Here is an 18,907-nt window from a genome sequence, read left to right as displayed (position 1 = left end):
TTCGCCACTGGCTCGCTGGATTCTTACCACAATTCTGTGATGCAGTGAGATCTGCTGTCACTGTTCTCACTTGGTAGATGAAAACAACCCATGCAGAAGATGTAAAGGACTATGCTGGAGATCATCAGCTAAATTATGAAAGAGCTGGGGTGAGAACTTCACACTCCTGGACCATTACAAATTTCCAGAAAACATTTAGTGGCAATCATATATTTTTCCTATTTTTTTAATGATTAAATTTATCAAATCTAATAGAGAAATTTTTTGAACAAAATTCTACTGAGAAAATCTAAAATTACATAGTGTTGTAGGTTGAGTCTACTTAATATATCAGACACAAAAAGTAACATTTACTAATACATTTCTTCAATAGTTTTTAAACAAAAGATTTTCTACATTTGATGTGAGCTTATTGGAATAAAGTGATATCTGTGTTAAATTCTTTGTATTCTTGTTCTTAAGTCTTGTATTCTTAGTCTTAAGTTTTCTTAGCTCAATCAGGAAACTAATAAAAGTCTGAGTCATAAATGTTAAGGAAGTTCTAAAGGAATAATTGTCGTTTCCCCTTTGCCTATCATATTTTTATTTTATTAGACTGTTGGTTTTTAATTGTGAATAATGTGTCTTTCTTCATTTTCCTATCTTCTTCATGTGGTTTTAGTTAAATTCCTAATTCCTACTATTCTTTTTTTCTCCTAGGTGAAACTCATAACCAATACATCATTGCTGCAGTGCTTTTATTCTTGTTTGTTATACTAATTGTCACCATCGTCATTTATTATAACAAGTAAGTAGAGCAACACAGCCTGAATCTTGCTTGCCCTCAATAAGTCCGGTGGTAGAGATTCTCTGTTAATAACCCAACTATTTGTCAAGTTGTCTCAGCACTCGTGTACTATTCAGTATCTGAGTACTGTTCTTATGCAGGGGGAGATGTAGTGGTAGTGATATTGGAGGTAAAAGCTGGAATAACTCACCTAGGGACTTGTATGCTTTGGCAGTAGCCTCTCCACACTCCACCTGGCACCTCTGAGCTGTCTCTGCCCCGTCTTCTTCTCCTTCAAAGAAAAAGCTGTCCTGTGTGTACTTTTATATAATGGAATATTACTCAGCTGTAAAGAAAGATAAACTCGAGGCTTTTATAGGTAAATGGTCACAACTAGAGACCATACTCATAAGTGAAATAAATCAAACATACATGTGCAAGCACCGCATTGTTTCTCTAGTGTAAAGCCTGAAAGAGTTAATTTAAACTAGGAGATATGATAGACATTGTGAATTGATAGGAAAGCACTCAAAGGTAAAGGGTAACTGGGATATGGGAAAAGAGAAGGGAAAGAAGGAGAAAGTTTTTGTGTATGTATATGCATGATCGTTAACATGGCTGTTCTACTGTCTTGTATTTCTTTGCTGAAAGAAACTGTCAATGAGTCCTTGGTTGATCAGCTTTGTATGTCTATATCTGTTTTTATGAGAAACCACTTTGAAGATATCAATATGTAATACCACAAGCATTGTTGGGGGCTGGGGATTTAGCTCAGCGGCAAAGTGCCTGCCTGGCAAGCACAAGGTCGTGAGTTCGGTTCCCGGTACTGGAGAAAAACCAAAACCAAAAAAAAAATAAATAAATAAAAAAAAACCAAAAAACAAAAAAAACAAGCATTGTTAATTCCCCAGCACTCTGTTTGTAACTCTGTACTGTCTGTACTGATCCTTTGCTATTTTGTAAAATGTTGTCTGTCTGTTAGTATTTTCCTCCTTTTATTTTTAAAATAAAAAAATAAAAAATAAAAAATAAAAAAAATAGAAAAAGCTGTCCTTGGAGGTTGTGGGAGGATAGTGCCTGAATTACCATATCTCAGATATTTATTGAGCAAAGTGTTGAACAAGATGTAGTGAAGCACACATTCTAATAAGTTAACAACATGATTTCAAGTGGTTGTACATTTTCTAAAACAAGCAATCTAATACTATTATTAAAAATTATGGAGAAAGGAATTGTATGGCGGTGCCTTAGAGACAGTAGGTAATCATTTAAGATCAATCTTTTACTGTTTTGTGGCATAGGGGAAATTTTGAGAATTTTTTTGGTTTACTCTTTCTTTCCTTCTTAGGTCTCTTATGTTCATTAATCCATCTGTCTAGTACTTGTTACATGTCTCAGCTGTAGTCCTACTGGTTTGGAGTTACGGAGGAGATGACATGGTGGGTGTTTGCAATTTGCATGTCTGGGAGTGCTCTGTCACTTTATACATGTTAGTTGAACAAATGAGGGCTTTGATTTCTACTCTAATCACGTTAATAATAATTACCCCCCCACACACACATGCACACACATGCTCATGCAGGCACATGCATGCACACACACACACGCATACCCCTTATTTATAGGAGTGCCAGCAGCTTCCTATGTCTTGTCTCATACCTGGACCTCTACGTCTTCTACCATTTACCTGATTATACTAATACTTTCCAACCTGTGCTCCTGCTTACAGATACATCCTCTCCCTCTGTTAGGTTTTTTGGCACAAGTGAAACAAAACAAAGTTAAAAATGACTTTATTGAGGGCACAGAGAAAACCAAAGAAGAGAAGGGAGATGTGGAGCTTCTGAGGGCCTGGCTGGGAGAACAATGGCTATACAGGGCCAGGCTGGGGGTGGGGTTAAGGGGGTGGTCTGTGTGATGAGGCAGATAGTTACTTGGCAGGGCAGGAAGAAGAAAACAGGATGTTGTAAGGAGGAAGTAGGAAGTTGTAATATGACCGGGGAGGAGGAAGGCAGGGCTTGCCACATGGCCTCCAGTGGCCTGTGCTGTACGCACTCACCATCGTGATGACTTAGAGGAATTTTTATTTAGGCAGAAACCCATCACTAACCTATTGATTTTTCCTAGTTTCTCTTTTGAAAGTTGAACTGGTGATGTCATCATCCTATTTAACACTTTTTATTATCTCCTTGCCACCAGCAGAATAATCTTAAAACTCATTAACCCTGTCTCCTATTGAAGGTGCCCTGCTTTCTGACCAATGCCTACTTTTTCATTTATATTTTCTACTTTACTTACTTCCCTTAATTTTGAAAAAAATTGTAAAAACGATAAATTTTATTCTTTGAACACAGTTATCTTCCTTATGGTATGGTACAAAATATAGTTTTCCTCATACTTGGCTTCAGTCCTGTATACGATTCAACATGGAGGAGGCCTGTCCTGTTTCTCTGCCCTGCAGGTAGAATGATGTCACTATCTGGCATCATTCTGTACTCCTTATCTGTTACTCCTCATATCACACTGTGTATTTTATTCATTTTCATGCTTTCTTCTCTTCTGTGGTATTCAGGGATTGTATTTCCTTCATTTTTTTTTGTCTGGTAGCATTTAGCACCAACCTAAACAAGTACTGTCATGGATGTTCACTGAGCATCTAATTAAATTGAAACAGGAGACAGTCATTCTGCCCTTTCTCCATTATGACTTGCTTTCAAGGCTTTTCCTGAGAAATTAGCACACTGAAGTAAGGACCTCAAGAATTTACATTGCCAAGGATGTCTCTACTGCCTCATCTTGACTGTTTGAAAAAGGCAGACAGGGCAGAGGTGACAGGAACTGTGCTCCAGGAGGGGCAGCATGAGCAAGGGCATGAGAGGTGGAAGGGACCTGTTGAGGGTCAGATGTTGGGAATGATGGACTTGCCTTCATGCTGCTGTGACACTTTACAGGAGCAGCTAAATTGAACTGCAGAGTACATTGTACCACTTGGTTAAATAAGATGAAAACGTCAGTGGATTCCAGTACATAATCAGGGGTGAACACAGCGAAGGAAAGGAGTACTTTCCTTTCTCTTTTGTTATACTCTTGTTTTAGGATTATTTCAGTTTTTTTGAAAAAAAATGACTGAAGAACTTTAGCAATGACCCTCTGGAGTTCTGTCTGACAAACTTTTTAAAATAATCCTGCAGCTTCAGATTGCTGGCTTGTGTAGAAGCTGAAATAAATTCTTTCTTCAGTCCTTGCTCCTGGTTACCTGTGTGTCCAGGGATGCTGAAACAGTCCCTGTGTTCCTGAGTGTGTTTTTCTCACAAAGCAGCACAGTCACACTTGTACAGGAGCATGGCCAGGGGCCAGGGACAGCTTTGGTCATCATGTAAGGAACTGTGATATCATAGAGGTGGACAGCTGTGTTGATAAGAAGAAATTTAATATGGTGAGAAAAACGTTACACTTATTTGTATATTTGCTGTTGCTGCTCATGGCAAATGTGGTGTTTCAGTTTACCTGAGACTTTCCTGCTTTCAGCACTGAAAAAGAAGTTCATCCTAGAAGAAATCTTAGTTCCAGACAAACAGAACAGCTGGTCAACATAGAGCAGACTTCAATATGTGTATCATAAATTTACACATAGAATAAGAACACGAAGGAATAGCTGGTTTGCAGGACTGATCTTTAGAGATGAAAGTCACTCAGCAAGTAAATAGCAGAGCACAAGTTAAACACAGAGCATGTGACACTAAGCTCTCTGTTATTTTAATATTTATCACATTGTATGTTCCAGGATTCCTTAAACACATACACACACACACTGGGATCCATTAGGGAAAGTTAGCCACATATGTGAGACAGTCTTGAAAATGATGATTTAATAAAAGATCAAAGGTGATAATGGCAGCCATCTTGTGGATTCCTTTTATAAGTAAAAGACTTAATATATTTATTAAGAATTTATTAAGAATAATAATATATTTATTATTCTCAGTGAAACACTGAGAAATGTTCCACCACTAATTTACACATAGAATAAGAAGATGAAAGAAAACTGGTTTAAATAAAAAGATGGACATAGAATAAAATAATATCACATTGACATGGAAGGAGAATTTCCAAGCAACTAAGGGAGAGCATTAGAATTAATATCTATCACTAAATAATCTTTCCTTGGAGTGGAACTCTCTTGTTTTCAAGACTGCTACAAAGGAATCACAGCCTTCTATTAAAATGCAAAATGCAAAGGAAAGAAACCCTACATTTTTGCAACTAATTTACCTCTTTTGTTGTTAAGTAGGATTTTTTTTTAGAAATCTGAAAAAGAGATATTTGTGGTCTCTTTACAATATCTTTCTTCATATACTAGCATAGTTACTTTTTCTTTGCATTCAATCACATTACCCTCTTTTTTTCTCCTTTTGTGTTTGCTTTTCTGAGACTTCTCTGGAAGTTAAGTTTTTATAGGCTTCCTTGGAACTGTGAAGAGTTGTTGAATAGTATGGTTCTAGATGGCCCATTCAGCCGTAGCCAAGTGATTCCAGAAGTACAGCTTCAGAGTCAGAAGGGAGGACTGTGGATTTAAATTCTGGCACTACCAGGAAGCAACCATGTGATTCTGGGCAAGCTGCTTTACCTGTCCACATCTGATTCCTAATCTGTTAAGTGTAGAACTCGGATGAAATCTGAATAAAATAATCCATAATAACACCTATACATTTTTATAAAGCTTAGCTTTATTAATACTGACACGCAAGAAGTTACACTGTTGGCATTTAAAATGTTTCAATTGTAGAAAATCTCTAAGCCCCAGGTTATTTGGAAAAGACTAGCCATTTCCCTAATAGCCCATTACAAATCTATATATATATATATATATGACAAGGACTGATTTGAAGACAACAATATGCAGTATAAGAATCATTATTGAATTCCAACCATTTTGTATGGTGAAGTGCTCTGTCATTTCCAGTGCTTTTTTTAGTTGTTATTGTCTTTCACTGTTCGATCATTCTTTCATTCTTACATCTGGTGGACTGAGCAACTTCATTGAAGATAACAGTATGTAAAGTAGCAACCATTGTTAATTCCTGTCATTTTGTTTTGAGGTCATGTATCATTTTTTATTGTTTCTGTGTTGCTTTTGTTTTTGTCCTCACTGTTGCTGTTTTGTTAGTTTTTTTCTCTTTAAAGTACAAAAAGAGAGGGGCTGGGGATTTAGCTCAGTGGCACAGTGCCTGCCTGGCAAGCGCAATGTCCTCAGTTCGATTCTTGATACCGGAAAAAAAAAATGTTAAAATACAAAGAAAGGGAAAAGATATATATATATATATAACTAATATTGACTGGATAGCTGTTGTCACCACCTGTGAGCACATTGGAGAAAGTAGGGAGAAGGAAAAGAAGTTTACATCATTAGAATATTGGTTACATGTGCAGGAATCCACCATAGGTAGTCAGGTAGTCAGATATGCATATTCAGTAAGTAGAGGTGGGCTGGAAACTTGGTGAGGTATGAAATTGTTGAATTGATACTAGTGCTGAAGTGCAGTGTCTTAATATTCTCTGTTGAATATGTATTTTAGAAGGAGAAGGAGAAAGAAAAATGTTCCAGCTAAAAATTCCTCAGATACACAGAGTAAGGTGAGTTCATTAGGGATTGTTATTTTTTTTCTCTTTGTGATTCATTAATGTCTTACAAAATCTGTCTTTGCAGTTAAAGATCCTACCTTTTGTTTTCCTTTCCATAACTTGGTCAAGCAGTTTCTTGTAATTAAAGTGTCAGTTACTTGAACTATTCTCTTATTATTACACCATTTGATGTTAAAGTGCTTTACATCAGTATACATACAGGTGCAGTTGTACTGGCATAATAGCAGTCAGCATCGTGCATTACCAAACCACTAGGTCACGTTTTCTAGGGCTGTTGTAAGAAATTACATCAGCAGGGTAGTTGAAAACAGCAAAAATCTATTCTGTCCTGATTTTGGAAGGTCAAAGTCCAAAGAGGAGGGTGTGAAGGATGGTCCTTCTTTGGAGTAACATCTGCTCAAGGCTCTTGTTGCATCTTCTGGCAGATGTCTGCAATCCTTGGCAGTCCTACTTGGAGACACAACTCATCTCTGCCTTTTTGTTCATGTGGTATATCTCTTGTGTCTATTTCTCTTCTCATCCAAAGACATTTTTCATATTGAACTAAGGGCTGTCTCCCACTTATGCCTGTATAACCTGCGGTATTATCTTCATGAATTACATCTGCAAAGATCTTACTTTCACGTGAAGTTATATAATGAAGTTCTGAGATGGAAAAATTTTCTGGGGGCCTCTCTTCGCCTCACTACAGAGCATAACATTATTTTTACGGCATAAGGTTATTTGTGAGGATTAAATTAAATTAAACTACGTGAAAGACATAGAAGCACAGCATCTGTGTAGCATAAAACTCATTAGTTATTGCCTTTGAATGAATTTATTAATGAATGAATGTTCAAATTAAATTATGAGACTAAAGATCTTTCTCACCAGTTGCAAGAGTCTAATGAATGAAAAATATCCACCTCATTCTTCTCTGCTCTGTACTATTTAATTAATGAAATAGATTCTTCCTTCTGAGTTTTCAGATAGCAGTGATGTTTATTTTGAAGTTCACTGTCTTTACTATGTCAGTGTTTATATTATTGTGTTTATTAAATTTTACAATCAAATGTTGCTGTGGATCAAATGCTGCTTTCCTCCAAAGTTCACACCTTGAGATCCCGGTGGTCAGTGTGTGGTCTTAGCAGGAGGTCTTTGGGAGAAGATGAGTCTTTGGGAAGTGGAATTAGTGCCCTTAGTAGAAGAGATGTGAGCGACTGCTCTCTTTGCTTTCTGCACTAAAAGCCTGGACCTAAGGAGCAGATGGTCACCTACCAGTCAAGAAGGAAGCCCTCAGTAGAAATTGAACTTGGACTTCATAGCTCCTGGTACTGTGAAAAAGAAATGTTTGTGGGTTAGGCTTCTTAGTCTGTGGTATTCTATTGTAGCAGCTTAAACTGACCAAGACAGATATTTTCTCAAGTGCCATCCAAAATTATGTAAATTTCTCTTCATTTTAATTATTTATACTCGAATTCTGCATGGCTAAAAATTCTGCACTAAAATAATCAGACTTCTTCATGTTCTATCACCTGGACTTTTTGGACATTAACTAACTACTGTGGAAAACAAAAATGAAAACAAGTTCTCCATTGACTCCTGGCTTGCTTCTCATCACAAACTGTGTAATCAAGAAGACTTGTCTTAGTTCATGTGCTACCTTAGCACATAATGAAATGGTGCTCCGTCCTTTACAATTTTTGAATGGCTTTTTCTGTGCTTTGCTCTTTTCCCACTCACACCAATCCAAACATAAGCTTATTGTTAGGAATTTTAAGGGAAGAAAGGTGCTTTGTAACTGTACATTAGATATTCAATATGTCTTGACTTTTGTAGAATAATAGACTCTAAGAGATATATCTATTTAATTCTTTTGTGCTTTTTAAGGTAAGACATATAAGTAATAAGACACTTGAATTTTCCATTTGCTTTTTTGTTACAGTCATCAAAATGATCTAAATTTCCAAACTACTCACCAAAAGATCTCTCTCTCTCTCTCTCTCTCTCTCTCTCTCTCTCTCTCTCTCTCATTCATGCCCTATTTCTTGTTCATTCTTTCTGTCTCTGCTTCTTTCTCCTCTCTATCTGATCTTCTTGCCACTGTGTGTTTTCTGTCACATACCCACACACAGGTGGTTAAAGTAACTTGATCAGGGTAGAGAAGGTTAAGGATTATGCAACATCATCTTGAAAAAGAATGCCTCTTTGGTCAAGTTCTTTCATTGTGCTTAGCTGCTCAGTTTTTAAAGCTAGGACACTGTACTTTAAAATATTTATTTCTTAAGACATTCATTGAGTAGACATTAATGGGTACTCATTGGGGGAAAATGCTATACTTTACATATAAAAACAAATAATTTTCTTATTCAAATAGCCTACCATTGCTGAAGGGCCTTCTACGTCTAAATAGGTAATTGATAGCACAGTGGAGCAACTAATAATCTAGAGTAGATTGATGTTACATCTCATTCAGGGTCTTATAAATCAAGAATGTGATTTCCAACAGAAACTCCATATAATAATCATGAAAGTACTTGAAATGGAAATTTGACTTGTATCATGGTTGAACTGAGATATTTATTTTGAGTGTCTTTATTGGATGCTGAAACACAGTGAATTATTGACACTAGCTGATGCTTGTCTTTGTAGGTAGGCAACAACTACAGGAGACCCATCTCAACCCATCAACCTGTAGGTGATGCCAATGAAGACATTTACGTCAACTACCCAAGCTTTGCTAGAAGACCCAAACCTAGATTTTGAACTTTTCCCTTAACCTGAGCAAATTAATATTAGTACATGGGCCTTACAAAGTTTCTTCCTTCCACCCAGTATCTACCTTGATACCAGTTGATTGAATTTGTTTCATTTGACAGGAAAATGCTCCATTATGTAGAGTACATTCTTAAAAGGAATGTTTCAGAAAACTTGAATTTAGCTTTTATGTAAAAGAAAACTTAACTGACTCATATAACAGAAAGTCCAGGGAGATCAAGCTTCAGGCAAGGGGTTACTTATCAGACCTTCAGTGTCATGTCTGGAATAAAATATGGGCAAAAATTGATTTTTGGGTCCCTTCCCAAAGGGTGGATCTACTTCCCTGGTGTGGCCTAACTAACTCTGATGGAGGCTTTCTTGTGCTTCTCAGATGGCTACCAATGATTGCAATTTGTACATCTTTGTTCTATGTTTGGTAGAGGGTTTGCTTGTACTAGCCAATGTATTGGTTATTTGCCTATCACTAAGTAGGGATCTTGACCACATTAGATGAGATGGCTGACCATGATCAGCTGGGACCAAAGGACACATAGGCTAATTCATGTATGTTAAATGAAGGAACACGATCTGGAAACTGGTGATTACCAACAAATGTTAACCACAATAATTATACATGATTATCTCTTGCTAATCAACTGAAAAGTGAATACAAATGGAACAAGATTAGTTCGTCTCTCTCTTTTAGTATCTGCTCTATCAGCATAGTCCAGAATACCTGGCAGCAGAATAAATAAATAGTCAAAGGGAAGGTAAAAGTGACAGGCTTATCTCTTCCCTTTCTAATTTCAAATAAATTTATCACTGATTCTACAGAGAATTTTGCCACCATCACAGACCTACTAAGATGATGGTCTTATCATAAATAGCTTAATGTTTTTGCCATTGCTTTTTTCTTCCTCTCTACTTTTAAGAATTATTTTTAATATATAAATTTTTCTCGAAACAGATACCTAGGCATTAAGCTTTAAAAAATAATTATGTGAATCTTGAATACATGAAAAAAGAATTATAGTTGGAAATGGTGGTTTAGGGCATTAGGGTGGAAACTTGCAAAGGGGAGAATATGGAGAAGGCATAAGCAAGGAGAAAAAGGAATCAAAGGATAAAAGATGCAAAAGAAACTCTCCTTCACAATTTGGACAAGGCAACACTTCTGACATGGGGACAGCCTAAATAATTAGAGGGTATACCTGATATTGTCTAAATTCTAAATATATGCAAACAATGAAAAGCATTTGTGAAATGAAATAAAGCCATCATGGTCACCTTGAAAGCACAATGATCATTATAAAGTAAAGTGAACATTCATATTTCAAAGATTTATTACTTAACTCGAAGATCTCTAAAAGATATCATATTTAAAAAAACTTGTTTTGAAAAGACTTCATTTAAGTATCTGTTGCACACTCCACAATGACATTAAGTAAAACAAATCCAATTTCTCACCTTGTCTATATGAATACTATGTTGTGATTTATGGTTTTAAGCTACTTGATGCTTATTTTGATTTTAGTTTTAAGTACTATGAACACCAAATTGTACAATTATAGAAATGCAAAAGGCAAAATAATGTAAAATGACCAGTTTTAGTTGCATACTTACATGTATGCAAGAAGAGTTAACTTTCAATTTTACTACATTTGCTTAAAGAACTTCATGTATAGATTCATGAAGTGTTACACACTTGCGTAACAAAGTTAAAAGATTTTGACAACAATCTTCTGTCACATCAAGCAAAGACTCTATGGCCTAATTAATCAATTTGCATTGCAAAGTAAATATGTTTATTTATAAAGTACATTATTTTGTTTTCTTAAAAAGTTATAGGAATCAAAATATCACTTTCTGGAAGATTCTGATAATCAGTTTCTCAATGATTAATGTAAGTGAGAAGGGAAGCATTTCTACAGTTGCAGCATGCAACTGGAGACCATACTCATGAGTGAAATAAATCAGACCCAAATGGGTAAACATTGTATCATCTCACTAATTTGAGAAACTGCATGAGTAAATGAGATCCAGAATGTACAGTAGATATTGTGAATTGGGAAGAAACTGTTCAAAAGAAGAGACGAACTAATGGGGAAAGAGGAAAGGAAGAAAAAGAAAAGGAAAAAAATATATTTATACAGAAGATAGTTAAGGTAGTTATACAGCCAGTGTCTCTTAGTTCATCAAAAAGAAAAGTTTGTGCTAATATTGTCTGGACAAGATATCATGCCTGTATCTTGTACTCTGAGTAACTACTATGAAGGCAACAATAGTCAATGTATTAATTATTGTAACTCTTCTACTAACCGGTTTTGAAATGTTTTATTGTTATTTTTTCTTTTAAAATAAAAGTTTGCATAATTTTTTAAAAATATGTTAAGTAAACAGAAATGAATAAACAGTTTAAATTTTTTAAAAGTGTTTTTGAGGACTATTTATTGTGTCTCTTCTTTTCTACATGTTCTTTCTGCAGAGTTTAGGGCTTTTTCAGGAATCTGAAGCTATCCTCGGCCTGCTTCTGATTCTCTGACTTCCACTACTTTTCCTGTCGCAGTCAGTTGCTCTGCTGGTGCAGTTTCCTTCACTCATTTTCTTACTTTGGACATCTTTATTTAATCAGGCTCTTTTATTGTAATCTCTTTAATGTTAAGCAGAACCCATCAGAGTTTTGTGATTGTACTCACTAGATCTTTTTCTCTTGCTAATTCTTTTGTTCCTTCAATTTTGTTTCTAACTAGGAGAAGAGATCAAAATAAATCCACACAAGTTCAAGATTAGGATACAAATAGATTATGTTTTAAGTCTTTTTTTTTTCTTCTTGGTAAGGTCTACTTTAGAAATCAAATGCTATCTTAAACTTTTTAAAAATGTATGTCATTTATATTGATATATAACACAGCATTAAATAAAAATCTTTTCTTTGAATGCCATTATCTTATGATTTTTATTAAATAAACCAGGAAGAAAATCACTGTGGGATAAGATAGTTTTGTTAAATGTTGTAGAGAATGCAGTTTTATCAGAGAAAGAACACATTAACTTTCAGTGATTGTTGATTGACTATATCATTATTATGAGAGATACTTTCAAACTTTAAAGACCTTTGTGTATGCTGGGAAAATGGAATACAAATTTCTTTTTCATTCAACCTGGGACCTTGTTTATGCAAGGTGAACATTTTACCTTTGAGCTACATCCCCAGCCCCAAAGGAAAATTTCATTAAATTGTAATTATGCTTATAGATAGGAAGCCAGTAGTTGAAGACATAATTTTTAGTAGGTAAAAATTCAAAATAATATGTTTTAATTAAATCAGTTTTTAGCAAGATACTACCCATATTAATTTAAATACATTGAGTAACAGTTTAAAAGATAAAAAGAATTTCAATAAGTTTACTTTTATTTAGACATTCAAGTTATGTTGGTTTATATTATAGTAATTTTCTGAGTTGTGAGAATCCATATGGCAAGTAGAGATTTCTATAATCAAATGACTGTCTTGGATTTTTTAAAACTTTATTTTGCTTTTTCGGATTCTCCTGGATTTATATGTTGTGCTATATTAGTATAGCTTGCATAAGATTTCACTGAGATCAGAGATATTAAAGAATAGAGATGCTTAGAAATTATAAGTGAAGTGCTAAATTATGAGTACAAAGATAACTTTTCCATAACAGTGACATGAAAATATCTTTGAAAAATATAAAAAAATTAATATCATTGTTTTATTATCATCATTGGTTTTACTACTATTAAAATATAATATCTAGAAAGTATTAACTTTCACATTCAGGTTTTTGTATCAGGTAAGATTTCATTTGGAATAGTTACTGGAATTATTCTAGCCAAGTCTCTGGGCTTTTGTACATACATCTAAAAATATAAAACACAAGACTGTTTCCTTTTGAACTTTTTAGGCTAGAAATGTAGCTTGATGGCAGAATGCTTGACTAGAATGTAAGGCCCTGGGTTTCATGAAAATCTTATCTTTTCTTTGAATGCCATTATCTTATGATTTTTATTAAGTAAACCAAGGAAGAAAGTCATTGTGAGATAAGATAGGTTTGTTAAATGTTGTAGAGAAGAGTTTTATCAGAGAAAGAACACATTAACTTTGTGTTAATGTCCCTAACCCTGCAAATAAATGCATAAATTAATTAAAAATACTTCTCTATTGATAGTGATATAATAGGCTTATGACATTAATTATAGTACCTTCTATGGGGGTTGCATACATCATCCAATTTGGTTTATATGCTATAATTTCTAGATTCAAAGCACTATGTTTCAAGATGCTGTTAGAAAAAGTCTTCTTTGGGGGTATGGGTGATCACTGTCTGAGATATTCCTGGTTTATTGCCTTTTGTCAATTTTTGCATAAATGGTTGCCCTATTTAGAGCCCTGTTTTCAGTTTCAGTTTCCAGTTATTTTAGGTTCTCAGTTTGTTCGGCATGGAAATATTTGCTTTGATGTACTGTTGCTTTGAATGAATGACATTCTTTTGTTTTGAATGAATACTGTTTCAAAATCATCAGTTCCATTTGCTATCAAAGAATAGTAGGGGCTAATTCCTATAAAATAAAATTAACATAAAGAGTTAAATATAGAAAACCTTTTTAATCATGAACATTCTGTAACTTCTATCACAAAGCAACATTCTGCGCTCAAGGCTTTTGTTTCTCAAATAGCAGTCCTCTCCTCCTTCCCATTTCCTTCCACTAACACAACATATTTAACTTCCCTTAACTGATTATTTTGCTCCATTTTTCTGACTAGCATGCTTATGTCACAGTATTTCTTTCAATTTTAGACTTTCTTTATTTATTCTAAGGTTTTCCTCTCCTCAAACTCATCATTTATGTATAGTCTTGTGATGTCTCCATCCTTTCAAAATACTTCTTTCACAGTTTTGGTCACATAGCAGACAGAACAACCTCACTCAGAAGGCCCACGAGCTGCTAGTACCACTGATCATGTCTGGGCTTTACTTGGGCCCTGACCTCCTGGAGGTCACAGACACAGGTGTTCTGTGATCACCACCAGTGTGGCCTATGTCTGGCACCTGTGCTCACCCTGAGCTTCCTGGAGATGCAGAATCAGGCAGTCCATGACCTTCTGACATCACAATTCATAGCTGAATGCCCAGAGAACCACGTATTTCCCATCTACTTCCTGAGGGCAGTGCAGACAATCCACAACCCTACTGTTATTATAGTCTGAGTCTCCACCCTCCATGTGCTCAGGGCAGATAAGAGATCCTCACTCAGAAGGCCCAAGAACTGCTAACATGGGGTTCATGTTTGGGCCCTCCCTGTGCATGGCCTGTGCTGCCTGAGGTACTAGAGCAGGCTGTCCATGAGCTGCTGGCGCTGAAATTTGAGTTTGGGCTTTATATGCGGTCTGACCTCCTAGAGGTCACAGACACAGGCAATCTGTGATCACCACAAGTGCAGCCCACATCTAGCTCCTGTGCACACACTGAGCTGCCTGGAGACACGGAATCAGGTGATTCACAAACTGTTGACTCTGTGGTTCCTGTCTGCCCTGAACTACTTGGGGACACAGGACCACTATCCTGGGATTGTGCCACCAGTGCAACCTGCTTCTGGGTCATATGCATGACCTGAGCTGCAAAGGGACAATGGATCAGATGGTCTGCCATCAACAGACATTACAGTTCACTTCTCAGAACTGGGAGAACTAGGTACACTTCACCATCTACCAGAAGACCCCCAGACTAAGCAGCACATCTCAGCAGACACTGAGGGGCAAGCCTGACCACCAGGAAAACTAGGTATACTAGCAACCTTTGCTGAGCTGTCAAGGAAGAGGGAGACTGAGCATTTTGCCTCCAGTATCAAACATGTCAAAATGCAGGACCAAAACACAATCTCAGAACTCCATCCTACTCAGAACAAGACCAGGAGACACTGACATAGGAGAACTTGGTAAACACACACCTGAAATTGCTGAAATGATTGCAATGGAAGTAAAGAAACAACTCTATCAGGCCATAGAAAAGATCAGACCAGAAATAATCTCTTAGGCAAAAAATGAAATGACAATAATAATGAAAGAATTGCTCAGCACATCTAAAGAAGAAATATATATAAAAAAGATGAACATACACAATGGATGGAAACATTAAATAAACAATATAGGAGTGAACCAGAACACATGAAACACATTCAAAGAGACATCCTGGAAATTAAAGCTTCCACTGAAAGCTTCCAAACCTGCTTGAATGAAGCAGAAATAGAATTTCAGAGTTTGAAGACAGCATGGCAGCTAGTGACCATGAAAGAAAGTATCTCTTAAAATCAAAAAGGAACCAGGAAAAATCAATTCAACAGCTTCAAGACAAGGCAAAGAGGAATAATGTACGACTAATAGGAGTCACTGAAACAGCAGAAGGCAACACAAATGACATGAAAAGAATATTTGCAGAAATAATAGCAGAAATTTCCCAAGCATGGAAACAGAATCTGACATACAGGCAAATGAGGCATATAGAACCCCAACTAGTCATAACCAAAATAAAACACTGAAACGTATAACAGTCAAGATTCCAGATTTCCAGCAAAAGAACAGACTATTAAAAGCTGCTAGAGAAAAGAAACAGATCACGTATAAAGGAAAGCCCATCAGAATCACAACAGACTTCTCAACACAAACCTTCCAATCAAGAAGAGCTTGGAGTGAAGTATCGCAGGTCCTGAGACAAAACAGCTTCCAACCAAGATTGATGTTTCTTGCCAAACTATCCTTCAAATTCAATGGAGAAATAAAATATTTCCACAATAAAGAACAACTGAAAAACTTTATGACTGTCAAACCATCCTTACAAAGAGTACTAAAAGATATTATAGACAGAGAATAAATGATCATAATTTCCAGAACAACAATAGAAAGGAACCCTCAAGCAGAACAAGCAATTAAACAGGTTGAAAAAGTAGGAAACCAACAGCAAGTAAATAACATGACAACAATAAGCCAACACATATCAGTTATAACCATAAATGTAAATGGCCTCAATTCACCAGTCAAAAGAAACATACTGGCAGAATGGACTAAGAAACAAAATCCAACAATATGCTGTATACAGGAAACACATTGTACTGAAAAGTAAATCCATAGACTGAAAGTCAAAGGATGGAAAGCAATTCTCCATGCAACAGGAACCCAGAAAAAAGCAGGTGTAGCTATTCTGTTTGCAGACAATGTAAACTTCAAACCAAGAACAATCAAAAGAGTTAAAGACGGTCACTACATACTTATCAGGGGAAAACTGTAAGAGGAAGAGATAACAATTGTAAACATGTATGCACTAAATATCAGAGCACCAAACTATATAAGACAAATCTTAAAAGACATGAAAACACAAATAATTAATGATACTATTGTAATAGGGGACCTCAACACCCCTTTGACACAAAGATAGGTCAAATGGATGAAAAAATCAGCAAAGAAATGAGATCTGAACCAAAGCTGTGAACAAATGGACTTAGTGGATGTATACAGAGTGTTCCACCCCACAACATCTGAATACACATTTTTCTCAGCTGCACATGGATCATTCTCTAAAACAGACCACATTCTAGCCCATAGTGCATACTTACCTAAATGCAAAAGAATAGAAATTATCTCATGCATATTATCTGACCACAGTGCAATGAAACTGGAAATTAATGACAAAAGGAACTCCAAAAACTCCATAAACACTTGCAAATTAAACGACAACCTCCTGAACAACCAATGGGTCACAGAAGAAATTAAAGAAGAAATTAAAAAATACCTACAAAGGAAAGAAAATGTAAATACAACTTACCAGAATCTGTGGGATGCAATGAAAGCAGTCCTCAGAGACAAATTTATAGCAGTGAACTCACACATAAGGAAAACAGAAAGAGAACAAATAAATAGTCTAATGTTGCACCTCAAACATTTAGAAAAAGAATAATTCAAGCCCAAAGCCCAAAGAAGGGAGGAGATTATAAAGATCCAGACAGAGATTAATGAAATTGAGATGAAGAAAACCCTACAAAAAGAAATGAACCAAAGAGTTGATTCTTTGAAAGAATAAATAAAATTGATAAGCCCTTAGCCAATATTATCAAAAATAGAAAGGAAAGCTATCAAATTCATGTTATAAGGAATGAAAAGGATGAAAATACTATAGATCCTACAGAAATTCAGAAGATCATTAATACCTACTTTGAAAATCTTTACTCCCACAGGATAGAAAACTCAGAAGATATGGACAGATTCCTAGACATGTACGAATTACCAAGGTTGAATCAAGAAGGTATAAACATCCTGAACAGCCCAATATCAATTAATGAGATTGGAAACATGATTAAAAACATAATTAAATTTTTAAGAAAAGCCCAGGCCCTGATGGATTCACAGCAGAATTTTACAAAAAATTCAGAAAACATTTAAAACCAACATGCCTCAAACACTTCAATGACATTGAAAAGGAATCAATTCTCCCTAACTCATTTCTGGTGGTAAGTGTTATATGGATAGCACAAGCAGAGAAAGACAAAACCAAGTAAGAGAACTACAGACCAATCTCCCTAATGAATATAGATGCAAAGATACTCAATAAAATACTAGCAAATAGAATTCAACAAATCAAGAAAATCATATACCACAACAAAGTTGGATTCATTCCAAGAATACAGGGATGGTTCAATATTTGCAAATCAAAAATTTTATATATTAGGGCTGGGGACTTAGCTCAGTGGCATAGCACTAGCTTGGCAAGTGCAAGGTCATGAGTTCAACTGCTGGTACAGGAAAAAAAGCAAAAAATTTTTTTTTTTTTATACATCATATCAATAGAGCCAAAGACAAAAACCACATGATCATCTCAATAGATGCAGAAAAAGCTTTCCACAAAGTCCAACATGCATTCATGAAAAAAACCCTTCAGAAAACAGGAAAAGATGGTCTTTACCTCAATCTGATCAAAGCCATCTATGACAAACCAACAGCCAACATCATTCTAAATGGACAAAAATGGAAAGCTTTTATTTTAAAATCAGGAACAAGACAAGGATGTCCACTGACTCCACTTCTATTCAACATAGTTCTGGAGGCATTAGCCAGAGCAATTAGACAAGAGAGAGAAATAAAAGGAATAAGGATAGGAAAGGAAGAAGTAAAATTATCACTGTTTGCAGCTGACATGATATCTTACATGGAAGACCCCAAAAACTCCACAGAAGACTCCTTGAATTAATCAACAAATTCAGCAGTATAGCTGGATACAAAGTCAACACTCAAAAATCAATAGCATTCCTATACACAAACAACAAACAGACTGAGAGAGAAATTAAGGAAATCATACCTTTCACAATATCATCCAAGAAATTGAAATATTTAGGAAACAATCTAACAAAAGCAGTAGAAGATCTATTTATTGAACACTATAGTACTCTGAGAAAAGAGATGGAAGAGGATTTCCGTAAATGGAAAAGCATTCCTTGCTCATGGATAGGAAGAACCAACATTGTGAAAATGGCCATACTACCAAAATTGTTGTACAGATTCAATGCAATTCCCATTAAACTACCATTAGCATACCTCACAGATCTAGAGAAAATATTCTTTAAATTTATCTGGAACCAGAAGAGACCCAGAATAGCAAAAGCAATCCTGAACAACAAGAACAAGTTAGGTGGAATCACAACTCCTGACCTGAAATTATACTACAAAGCTACTGTAATAAAATCAACCTG

At 35.6% G+C, this 18,907-nt stretch overlaps 1 protein-coding gene across 9 annotated transcripts in view; it reads left to right on the top strand.

The window, feature by feature from the left end:
- Cd226 (CD226 molecule) overlaps positions 1-18,907 on the top strand; it is a 152,036-nt gene that overhangs the window by 75,711 nt on the left and 57,418 nt on the right. For 7 of the 9 annotated variants that reach the window (XM_005373050.2, XM_013511309.1, XM_013511326.1 and 4 more), the window contains 2 exons: positions 700-787; positions 6,343-6,400. The exons of 1 other annotated variant lie outside the window; for it this stretch is intronic. In XM_005373050.2, the coding sequence (XP_005373107.1) occupies positions 700-787; positions 6,343-6,400 (146 nt within the window). Of the gene's footprint in view, positions 1-699; positions 788-6,342; positions 6,401-9,040; positions 11,270-18,907 lie in introns of those variants that run through there. One more of the 9 variants, XM_013511335.1, reaches the window with a different exon arrangement.

Source organism: Chinchilla lanigera, unplaced genomic scaffold (genome assembly GCF_000276665.1).
Source record: "Chinchilla lanigera isolate Chin_1 unplaced genomic scaffold, ChiLan1.0 scaffold00001, whole genome shotgun sequence".
NCBI lineage: Eukaryota > Metazoa > Chordata > Mammalia > Rodentia > Chinchillidae > Chinchilla > Chinchilla lanigera.
The sequence above is the reverse complement of the archived record's forward strand: the minus strand, read 5'-3'. Positions and strand labels throughout refer to the sequence as shown.